Source organism: Lactuca virosa, chromosome 5, assembly GCF_052849685.1.
Source record: "Lactuca virosa cultivar CGN04683 chromosome 5, Lactuca_virosa_CGN04683_v6, whole genome shotgun sequence".
NCBI classification, from domain to species: Eukaryota; Viridiplantae; Streptophyta; class Magnoliopsida; order Asterales; family Asteraceae; genus Lactuca; species Lactuca virosa.
In genome coordinates, this window is record NC_136430.1 from 370530314 (window position 1) to 370543335 (window position 13022).

The following is a 13022-nucleotide window of genomic DNA, read 5'->3' on the forward strand; positions in this document are numbered from 1 at the left end:
AAAGATCTAGGAGTTTCATATTATATTGAAATTGGAATTGTTCCTACCTGAATAAATTCGTAATTAGATTACGACATCCCTCTTCTCATTTCGAATTGTATTTAGGATCCTAACCTTGAATATTAATTTGGGTTAAATTATTTAAGGATATACATCAACTAACTAAAAATGTCTATTTCAACATGTGTCTGGAAATGGTGAATCTTCTGCTACTCAAAACTCTACTCCATACTCAAACTTCACTTCCTTTTCGACTATGTCAAAGGAAAAGCTATCTGGTTCAAACTACATGGATTGGATGAGAAACTTGAAGATGACTATTTGTTACTAGAATAAAGAGTATGTTCTTGATAACCCCGATCACGAGATTGATGAATTGACTGCTACTTCTGAAGAATTAGCTCTTCATAAACAACATGCCGACGACGCTACTAAGGTAGCTTGCATAATGGTTGCAACTATGTTACCTGAGCTACAAAAGTTCTATGAGGAATATTGGCCATATGAAATAAGCTTGGACCTTACTGAAAAGTTTCACAAGAAGGAAAGACAAGAGCATTATGAAGTCGTGAAGTCCCTAATGGCGTGTAAGCTAAAGGAAGGAGAGTCTGTATGTGCTCATCTGCAAAAGATGCAGAGATATGTAGAGAGGTTGGAAAGATCAATGTGAATTTCGATAAGGAGATGGTCGTTGACATGGTCCTTAAATACCTACCTGCTAGTTATGATTAGCTTAATTTGACCTATCAATTTAATAACACAGAGACCACATTGACCCAACTCCACAACTTGTTTCAAACTGCTGAATCGAGAATAAATAAGGAAAACGACCAACCTAATTGGAAAGGGAAAGCCCAAGATGGAGCATCCAATAGTGGGTTAAAGGGGAAAGCCCATCCTGATATTATAGTTGTCAGTGATCCAAAATAGGTCACTTACTTTCACTGCAATGAAAAGGGACATTGGAAGACAGGTTGTCCTAAGTACCTTCAAGAGTTGAAAGAAGGAAATATCAAGCCTTCTTCAAGTATTTACAATATCCAAATCAATAACACACAACTTTCTCATTCTTGGGTCCTTGATACAGGATGTGGTTTCCACATTTGTTCTGATTTGCAAGCTTTAAGAGAAAGTGGGGAAGTGGATCATGGAAGCTTGAACCTGGACATGAGGAATAGGCGAACTTCACCTGTTACCAAGATTGGGATTTATGGACTTGTGCTTGATAATGGTGTTATAATATATTTAGTTAGTTGTTGTTACGCTTCAAATATGACTAGAAATATTATTTCATTTCATGTGTTATTTAGACAAGGATATCGTTTTTCATTTGATAATGACAATGGTTCTATTTTAGTTTAAAAAAATGGTGTTTATATTTTCAAAGCTTTTCCTTGTAATGGCGTGTATGAAAATATCGTATGTGTTTATAACTTTTCCAATAGTGTATTCAATATTGATTCCTCTAATGGTGTAGACAATGCATGATTATGGCATTGTAGTCTTAGGCACATTAACAAGAAACGCATCGCCCAACTCCAAAATGACGGAGTGTTGTAATCATTTGACTTAAGGTGAGATGATGAATGTGAGTCTTGTCTATTAGGCAAGATGATGAAATCACCTTTCACTGGAAAATGTGAAAGAGCTGAAGGACTATTAGATATGATCCACACAAACGTATGTGCGCCCTTCAGATCTGCCACAAGGGATGCTAATCGATACTACATAACATTTACAGATGATTATAGCAGATATGGGTATATCTACTTAATCAAACATAAATCAAAAACTTTGGAAAGGTTCAAAGAGTTTAAGAACGAGGTCGAAAATCTATTAGGAAAGATAAAGATGCTCTAATCTAATAGAGGTGGAGTATATCTTAGTATCGAGTTCAACGAATACCTCAAGGAATGTCGAAACGTTTCATAATTGAAACCTCCTACACCATAAATTAATGGTGTGGCTGAGAGGCACAATCAAACCTTATTGGACATGGTTTGTTCCATGATGAGTCGACCACTCTTCCTATATCATTCTGCGGGTATGACTTAGAGACAGTCGCCCATATCCTAAATCATGTTCCCACAAAGAAGGTTGCCAAAACACATCATGAGATGTGGACAGGGAAAGCTCCATCACTCGTGCATATCAAGGTCTGGGGTTGTGAGGCTCTCGTAAGACGAGAAAATCATGACAATATTGAACCCTAAGTCGAGAAGAGTATTTTCATTGGTTACCCACAGAAATCCTTTGGATACTTGTTCTATAGACCTAGTGAGAACGTGGTCTTTGTAGACAGTACACCGAAACCCATACAGATAATGCCACCAGATCTTGAGGGCAAACACCACAGCCCCCAATTCCAAATCATGTGTGGGGTAATTTGCCTCATGAGGCTTCAGCTGCCTCGAAGCGTAAGCAATCATGTGACCCATCTGCATAAGAACAACTCCCAAACCCTAAATAGAGGCGTCGCAGTAAACCACAAAATCATCCAAACCCTTGGGAAGTGTGAGAATTGGGGCCTCACACAACTTCTGCCTCAAAGTCTCAAAAGCCAAGTGATGATCAGGCCTCCAACGAAAGATCACACTCTTCTTTGTCAAACGGGTCAAAGGCACAACAATATTGGAGACATCCTGGATAAATACCTGATAATACCCTGCAAGACCTAAGAAACTCTGAATCTTAGATGCAGTCCTCGGGACCTCCCAACGCATCACAGCCTCGATCTTGACCGGGTTAACTAAGATTCCCTTATGGTTGACGATGTGCCCCAGAAACTGCACTCGCGCAACCAAAACTCACATTTGGAGAATTTGGCATAGAGCCTCTCCCTCATCATGCTCTTCAACACCTCTCATAAATGTTGCTCGTGTTGCTCGTTGGTCTTGGAGTAGACGAGGATATCATCAATAAAAACAATCACAAACCGATCCAGCCTCGGCCTGCAAAACGATTCATGAGATCCATGAACATTGCGCGTGCATTGGTGAGCCCGAAGAGCATCACCACGAACTCGTAATGACCATAACGAGTCCTGAAGGTTGTCTTCTGCACATCCTCATCCCTGACTGTCATCTGGTGGTACCATGATCGCAAGTCAATCTTGGAAAACCAAGATGCACCCTGGAGTTGATCGAACAAATCATCAATCCTCGGCAGTGGGTAACGGTTCTTCACCTTTAGCTCATGCAACTACCGATAATCAATTCACATCCTGTGCGAACTGCCCTTCTTCTTCACAACTAAGATCGGTGCTCCCCACGGAGAACTTCTCGGACGAATAAAACCCTTGTCTAGTAGCTCCTACAGCTGCGTAGACAACTCCTGCATCTCTGATGGTGCCAAGCATTACGACGCCTTGGCTATTGGAGCCGCACCGGGCACCAAATCAGTCTGAAACTCAACCTGCCTCTCGGGAGGCACTCCCGACAAATCCTCAGGGAAAATATCTGGAATATCCCACAATATGGGCACCCTGCTCAACTCCGTCGTGGCCTCAACCCGCATGTCAGAAACGTAAGCTAAGAACCCAGAACAACCCTGCTGCAGATATCTCTTGGCCCTTGTTGTTGAACAGAGAGTTGGCCCATGCGAACCCCTCTCGCTAGTTTTAACAAGTTCTCCCCCACTTGGGGTTCGAACTCTCACCAGCTGCCGCTTGCAATCAATCACGACCCTATTGGGGCCTAACCAATCCATCCCAATGATAACCTTCAATCCTCTCAAGGGGATCGACACCAAATCATTAGAGAACCTCTCGCTAAACATGTTCAGGACATACCCACGGAAAACCCTCAAAGCACTCACGATACAGTCATCTGTAATCTCCACCTCTATAGGGGAATCCAGATTCCCTGGAGCGTGTCGAAACTTCTTTTTGAGTGCAAGAGACACGAAGGATCGGGTAGCCCCCGAATCGAACAGAACATGAGCAGACAACCCATTGACTAAAAATGTCCCTATATAAGATCATAATAAACATAAACATAAACAACGGAAATTATTCAAGAAACCACCGACAAAATCATACAAATTCGGGAGCGACTTAAAGCTTCCAGAGATAGACAGAAAAGCTACGCTGACAAACGAAGAAAACCCTTAGAATTCCAGGTTGGTGACCGCGTCTTGTTAAAGGTCTCACCCTGGAAGGGCATGATACGCTTTGGAAAGCGTGACAAATTGAGTCCAAGGTACAAAGGACCCTTTGAAATTCTTGCTAGAATTGGTCATGTAGCTTACAAACTTTAACTACCCCAAGAACTAAATAACATTCATCCTACCTTCCACGTTTCGAACTTGAAAAAGTGTCTATTTGACGAGACTCTTGTGATCCCACTCGAGGAAATCGAGTTAAACGAGAGCCTCAACTTTGTGGAAGAACCCGTAGAGATTCTAGACAGGGAAGTTAAGAAAAACAAACAAAGTCGTATCCCGATAGTGAAGGTTCGCTGGAATGCAAAACGGGGACCTGAATTCACTTAGGAGCGGGAGGATCAAATGAAACACAAATATCCACATCTTTTTCCCTAGTCTATCTGAAATGCTAATTTCGGGATGAATTTCTCTCTAACGGGGGGATAATGTAACAAACCGTTATTTCAAACCTATGTAATAATGTAGGTCAATTTGTATTTCTTTTTAAATAATAAAGAGAAATTTTAGCATATTGTGTATATTTACATAATTGACCCTCAAAAATAAATTATTAAACAATCTCGATTGGGATGAACCAAATGATAGAGATTGTAACAAGGTTTCCAAAAACATAAAGAACACAAAAATCCGAGTTATAACGAAGAAGTTATGACCAATCGAAAATCCGCGTCAAAACCGGCAAAACACTGTTCAGTGTAAAAACTGAATTTTCGATAAAAGGCTTTTTAGCTTTAACAATCTAAATGAAAGTTGTAGTTTATGTTAAACCGAGAACTTTCATAAAAAAACGGCAAAATCTGACTTCGTATGAGGAAGTTACGATTTTTCTAACTTTCAGTATAGCAGTGTACAGCTAAAAACTCGAAATAAAGATTGAGTATTTTTAGCCAACACAACCTAAACGAGAATTGAAAGGTCTCGTCAATAGTAGTACAACGGTAAAAAGACAGACAAGAACGGACGTCGGATGAAGAAGTTATGAATTTTTAACGGATTCCCGTCCCGGTCTGTTTAAAATAACAATATTAAAAATAAATTCAAAATTAGCCGACGTAGTCTAAACAAAAGTCGTAGAGTACGATTTTACCTATGCGTGCATATAAAGAACGCCAAAAACGGAGCTCGTATGCGAAAGTTATGATTTTCGCAAGTTTTTGGCACAAAAATCAAGAAAAATGGAAAACCGGGAAATTTCGCAAGCATGACCTTCGGACACGTCATCCTCGCACGTGTCGGCTGCTGATTGGACCGAAGCTTTGCGTGGCACCTTCTGATTCGACCAACTCCGCGGTCCAGTCATCTTCGGACAACCTCGCATTAGACACCGGAGACACCCCAGACATCACCCTCGGATGCTCCTCGGACGCCCCTTCGCACGTGCCCTTCTCCTACTGGACCGAAGTCTGGTCCAGTCCGAACCTACCATCTGCGAGCCTGCTGTCTGAAGTAAGCCCATTCCTTCGCCACCTGTCTGACACGCGTCAGCCTCGCATGGCCTCAGGTCCGAAGCTGCGGCCTATATAAGGCATGCGAGGGCTTCCGATTTATTTACATTTTTCACCCTAAATTTCACTCTTTTTCATATTTTCCACTTCCACAAACTCATACACAACCCCTAAGGCCCCGGTATCAAGCCTCAAACCCTAAGCAAGCCTCGAAGCCCCGAGATTACCGAGAAGTTAACCTCTCTGCAGTCGAAACTCTGCCCAATTTGAGCCGGTTTCTCGGCAAATAAACTCCTTTTCGTGAAACGAAACTCTGTCCGATTCACCACCTATCAAGTGAGTACATACCCCCGTATTTTCATAATTTCTATTGTTTTAAGGGGGGGAATACAAGCATAACACAAGAACTTTGTGTTATAAAATCATGATTTCAAATCATGATAAAACGACATTAAATCATTAAAAATACTCAAAACATTAAACTCTTTTATCATCTTATATTTTTCCCCAAAATTCATGTTTGTATATATATATATATATATATATATATATATATATATATATATATATATATCTATATATATATATATATATATATCTATATATATATATATATATATATATGTATATAACTAAGATTTAAAAGGCTTAGGACTGATAACTCATTCCGGGTCCTTTTCCTTGTTTGTATGTGGGCTTATAGTACCGGTTATTTGTCCGAGTGTCGTTTAAATTTTACTTATATAAAATTGTATATGTATATAAATATAATAGTTATTTCATCAGTTTAACTACCTTTGTAACATGCTGAGCAAGGGGTTACATGCAAACATGGTTAAATACACATTCAGAAAGTACATATAAATTATAATAGGTATAATTTATACATAGAACAATAATTCATGATTCAAGTATACTAGAATACACAGTCTTACAAGAAACAAGGGTTTTGATACAGAACAAATCAAGGGTTTACACTTATCAAATACATGTTAGAAATTCTAATTCAAGAACATACTATCAATCATTTATTTCAGAATGATTGGGTTGTGATTCAAGAACATACTGTCAATCATTTATTTCAGAATGATTGGGTTTTGATTCAAGAACATACTGTTTTCAATAACAGCTGGTGGAGCCAGGCACACTCTCAGTACAAGTTTTTCATAAAGGAATACAAATACAAAACATTGATACAAAGAGAACGGTTTTATGGGAATAAAACTACTTTTCATATACAACAGAAAATATAGGATTTTCTGGAACAATTTACATATACAAGATACAGACACATCCTTTAAACATAAACACTTATGCACTCACTCAACTTTATGTTGATACTCTCTTTTCAAATTACTTGTATTCTCAGGGAAATAATACACAGGTACTCCCCGAGCTTTTTGAGAAGATGGAGCTATGTTGAGTCATATCTTCTTTTGTATAACTATATTTTGGTTCAATATACAATGATTAAACACATGTAAATACTTATACCTTTTAAATACAATGGTTGTTTGTACTTTGATTACTATGATGCATGTGTTGTGATACTACAATTGAAGTCCTCCACCCCCGGACGTTTCCGCCGTCTTGTTTGGGGGTGTGACAGATTGGTATCAGAGCATTGTTTATAGTGAACTCAGTATATCAATCCATAAAAGATATACAAACTATAAATACATCGGGGCAAGGAGCTCTGACTACAAGTATACTTTTTAAATATTTAAGTATTTTTATAAGAAGTATACTAACACTCATACCTACAAGTATAGTATCACAGTCATAAGAACACACTCATACTTACAAGTACGATGTCACAATCATAGGAACTTAAAAGTATTTGGATGTTGAACATTATAGTTAAACCTGGGCAGTTATGTAATCATATCTGGAATTAATATAGTCTGATCAACTATATTGATTTGAGATATGACCAACATGTGCTTGGGAGTGATAGTGGTGTTGCGACATGTCTAAAACTTATCATACATATACAGAAGAACTATAGAACAGAACACACAAATTAAAATACTACGAAGAGTATTTTACTAACCTTACTTCTAATACAGAACCTATGGCTGAACCCAATTTACCGGGAGACCCCTACAATCCACAAAATGCAGGCTGGATCTCAGAATCAGATGAAGAACCCTCTGAGGACAGCGACTCAAGTGGTACAGATACAGAGCTACAAGTCTGCAACCCTGGGGAGCGTCCCCTAAGACAAGCTGAGGTAGAACCCATACCCGAGTGGGGCCAATACATCAACCATTGGAGTCGACAAAACGGCCAACGCCCTCCTTACGGAATGGCACGAGGTTTCTATAACGTCTCGAGAGGAGGAACAGCCGATAGGGCTCTTCCAGTTATAGTAAACCGAATAGCTCGACAAGCTGATCAATCCCGGATTTCGATCAATCGAATCCTCCAGGTGAATACGGTTGCACAAGCTAACACTGCAGACATACTTCGTCTTGACGAAATGCAAGATGACACCCAACACCATACTGAAGCCCTTCAAAGGCAACTTAATGCTGCTGAATCAGAGATAAGGGAACTGAGGGAGCATCAAGCTGCCCAAGAAAGGCGTTGGAAAGCACAAGACGAAGCGGAACCCAGCAACCGTCGTAGCAATCGTCGCAAGTAGTGTTCGCACTACTTCTACTTTCTACTTTCTATATCGAATGTATATATACTACTTTCCACGTTATGTACAAATCGGGTATCAATAAAACAATAAGCACTTTACTTCAACAAGAGTTATTACAATTCTCATGAACATCTTATTCCAAAGTTTTGGATAACAGAAATGTTCCAGTGTTATTTTTCATGCTTTCAATACGACCGCGGAAATGTTATTTTCGGTAGGTCGGTTTGATGTCGACACTTTCTCAGTATTGGGGTATATTATAATCCTGCTTTAAGGTCAAGTGTTCCAGATTACATACACTTAATATACCAATACAGTCGACATGTACATTCATACTCTTTGAAAAATAACCATTCAATTTCATATTATCCTGTTGCAAGTTGTACTTGCAGTGGATTTCTAATTCCAATTCTTTGTGAAATTCATGTTGAATTAAGTGTTTAGTTCAGAGATATCAAATTCATATTCATTCTTGATATCTCACTATCTTTTTATCTATTGACTTTTATAGCAAGAGATGCCTCCTCGTAGAAATCCAAGACGTATCAACACCAATGAAGCACCGACTCCACCCCCACCACCACCTCCTCAATTCGACCCCGCTATGTTTCAAGCGGCGGTCACGGCGGCTGTAGCGGCTGCCATGTCTCATATCCATACTCCTGGTGTTAGTGGGTCGGGAGTCGGTGCACATCCTTCTAACCATGGCGAAAGTCATGGGCATTCACGAGAGTGCACTTATAAGGATTTTTCTAATGCCAAACCCAGGACCTTTAATGGGACCGGAGGAGTTATGGCACTAAGACAATGGATTGAGAAGACGGAAGCAATCTTTGAAATTTGCTCCTGTCCGGAGGGTAGCAAAGTTAAATTTGCTGCCTGTACTTTTTCTGATAGGGCTCTAACGTGGTGGAATGGCCACATTAAGTCACTTACTCTAGTAGCGAATAACTCCATCAACTGGGAGAGCCTAAAAGCCATGCTGATGCGGGAATACTGTCCGCGCGGCAAAATTTAAAAACTTGAGCAGGAGTTCTGGGGTCTTATCATGGCCGGTGCAGACATAACAACTTACACGAATCGGTTCTGTGACTTGGTAATTCTGTGTCCTGAAATGGTTGCTCCGGAGAGCAAAAAGATCGAAAGGTGTATTTAGGGACTGTCGCCCCAGATACAGGCAAGTGTCATTGCCTCTAGACCTGCTACCTTTGACAGTGCCAAGGAATTGGCACAGTCACTTATTGACCACGGAAATCATCAAAATTCTATGGTTACTGCTCCAGAACAACCTAAGGAGAACAACAACAACAGCAAGAAGAAGGTGTCGAACAAGAGGAAGGGCAAATCTCCTCTGGAACCTTCAAAGAAGCAACAAGTGGTGGCAGTCCATGCTACTACTGTACCTGCTACCATACCTACTGTCGTACCTGCTGCTGTCCCTAATAACCGTGCACCAACTAAGCCCTATGCTGGTACCCTCCCTAAATGCAACAAGTGCAATTTTCACCACAACGGAAATTGCCAAGAATTGCAGTGCCGTAACTGCAACAGGAAAGGGCATACTGCCCAATTCTGTAGAATACCACCCCGACCACTTAACCAAGTACCTGCCGCTGGAGTAGGCCGAGCATGCTACCAATGCAGTGATGTGGGGCATTTCAAGAAAGATTGTCCAAAAGCTGGAAATATCGGTGAAGTTGGGAGGATTTTAGTACTGGGTCATGAAGAAGCGGTGGCAGACCCTGATGTGGTCACGGGTACGTTCCTTCTCAACAATACTTATGCATGCATTCTATTTGATTATGGTGTTGAGAGGAGCTTCGTGAGCCATAATTTTAAACATCTATTAAAACAAAACTCCCAACCACTAAATGAAACGTTTACAGTAGAAATGGCTAACGGGAAATCTGAATCCACCAACGATATATACATAGGATGTATCCTTACCTTGAATGACTTGTCTTTCCCAATAGACCTTATGCCGGTCTCTATCAAAAGTTTTGACATCATAATAGGTATGGATTGGTTGTGCCCCAACCAAGCCGACATCCTATGTTATGAAAGAGATATTCGTTTGAACCTGCCAACTAACGAAACTCTTATTATCTATGGCGACAAACCCGGAACGAACCTTCGGATCATTTCTTGCATCAGGGCACAGAAGTACCTTCGCAAAGAGTACTGTGCTTTCTTAGCCCACATCGTAGACAAAAAGCAAGAAGTGAAAGATATCACGAGCATTCCAGAGGTTTGCAACTTTCCCGATATCTTTCCTGATGATCTTCCAGGAGTACCTCCCGAACGACAAGTCGAATTTCGAATCGACTTAATCCCTGGAGCTACCCCTGTAGCCAAATCCCCCTATCGTCTTGCACCTTCTGAAATGCAAGAATTGTCTAGCCAGCTTAACGAACTCCTTAACAAAGGTTTCATAAGACCAAGCTTCTCACCTTGGGGAGCACCGGTTTTGTTCGTAAAGAAGAAGGATGGATCATTCTGCATGTGCATAGACTATCATGTCACACCCCGAAACCGTGATGGAGGAAACGTTCCAGGGTGGAGGACGTCATGCATAGTATCACAACATTTGTATAACAAGCATAGTAAACACAACCAAACATTGAATACAAATATGAAAAGTGTTTACATCATTTTGAAACTTGTTTTAAGTACATCAAAAGTATGTATAATATAGAAAACATGGCTCTTATTACTCCGGCTTCACCAAATTCCTGGAAGTACCTGTCTACTAATTCCCTGAGAATACAAGCAGTTTGAAGAAAAATATCAGCATAAAGCTGGTGAGTTCATAAGCATTTAGTTTTAGAGAAAAATGTTCTTTGATTCTTTTGAAAAGTGTTCCTCAAGAAAATCCTATATTTTCTTATGAAATGTAGTATTGAAAGAGTATCTATTAGTAGAAGATAAACCATCAGTTTTAGAAAACATGTTGTCCGCCCTAGAGGTAGAGATGCCAGTTTAGAAATCCCTGAATACGATCAGTATATATAAAAGTAGTTTTATTACTCAAAATAAAACTAATGAAGGGTAGAGTCTGTAAACAAAATTAGTTTATACTTATTTGCGAGTCGTATAACCATACTTGATATGACCGAGAGACCTTTATAACGTTCTTCAGGCGTTAAGCTAAATGACATTTGTTCACCCCAGGCGTGCCCGCCTAACTGTAGCTAGCAGTTCAGGTGTGGGATTGTCAGTCCCGAATAGATCTATTCACAAATTTCACGCTCTCCCTCCAAAAGACTCTGGTTATACTAAAAGGATTTATCACTATACACCTAAGAGTACAGTGTTGAAGTAGAGCCTCACAATTCTGTATAATCTAGTTTACTAGCGAGAAACAGTATAAAACAATAATTATCCTTGAATAATAGTACTTTATACTCCTGAGAAAATATATAACATAAACTAGATCTGCCATAGTTTATATATATTCATTTATGAAATCTGATTAAGTAGAGACTGCCTAGAGGGTTATCCCAAACTATACTCATTATAGTTTATTAGAGTTGATATGGAAAATGATTTGTAAAAACCTTTCTGAAAGCTATGAAGTTGGATTTTCAAAATAGAAGTTTCCCTTATGCTCAACATATTACAAAGAGAGATAAAATATCTGAATATGTTATTAAACGTGGAAATCGTTGAACTGCATTAATAAGTTTAAAACTTAACAAAATACTTAGAGTTTGGTTTGTATTCCCCCCCCCCCCCTGAAAACATTAAAACACTGAAAATGTAGGGGTATGAACTCACCCGTAGCGAGTAACTTGAATGAAAGATCGATATAGGATTGTTGGGTGTCATTGGAGTCTTGGGCACAAACGAATCCTATGTATCATATAATTACACATATATGAATACATTAAATGTATATAAACACTAATGGTGACAGGGACATGCCTTAAGGACATAAAAACACTTAAAATTAAGTGTTACCAACACATATGGTTGCACATAAGGGGTGTATGGCCCTATATTGGAGTGTAAGGCCACAAAATCATGGGTTTTGTGTGTGTGCGGCCAGAGTGTGCGGCCAAGTGTGTGTGCGGTCGCACACTCACTATGAAGTGTGTCAAAAACGTGTTTCCAAGCCTTAGAAATGTTCTAGGGAAAGTGTTTTGACCATTGCTTAGCCGGAATGGAAGTTTGATGCTATTTTGGGCCCTTAAAAGGGTGTGTGCGGTTACACATGGTGTGTGCGGACAGGTGTGTGCTGCCATGGAGTGTGTGCGTCCACACACTCCTAGTAAAAATGGTCCAAAACGTCTTTTTCAAGGTGCATCAAGGCTAGGGTCATATCTATCTCGAATATGGAAGTCAAACTCTCACTTTGGAGGGCCTTTTAGGAGTGTACGGCCACCATATGAGGGTGTGCGGCCGCACTCCTTCAAGTAGATGAAGAACATGACGGGACTTGATGATTAAAGGCTTAGATCAAGTGGTTCTTCAAGCAAAATAAGTTAAGGGATGGATTACTCACGTTTTTGCAGCCTTGGAGGGTTTGTGGTTGAAGAATCTTGAGAGAATTGGTGTTGTGTGCTGCCAAGGTGTTAAAGGAATGAAAGGAAAGGGTTCTACCCTTTATATAGGGTGGGTGTGCTGTCTAGAAGGGAGTGTGCTGCCAGGAGGTGTGTGTGCGGCCGCACACCCATGTGTACGGCCGTACACTCCCTCTAAGGGTGTGTATGGCCTTGTTTTGACAGTATACGACTTGCTGACCCATTCCTAAATTCAACCTT

General features: G+C 40.1%; 1 protein-coding gene across 1 annotated transcript; it reads right to left on the reverse strand.

The window, feature by feature from the left end:
- Window positions 1–3357: 3357 nt before the first annotated feature.
- Window positions 3358–9447, reverse strand: LOC145113625 (uncharacterized). Its single transcript, XM_079049699.1, has 2 exons — window positions 9435–9447; window positions 3358–3968 (listed from the first exon to the last, which is right to left on the reverse strand). Exons 1-2 carry the CDS (start codon window positions 9445–9447, stop codon window positions 3358–3360), a joined length of 624 nt encoding a protein of 207 aa, XP_078905825.1.
- Between the last annotated feature and the right edge of the window lie 3575 nt (window positions 9448–13022).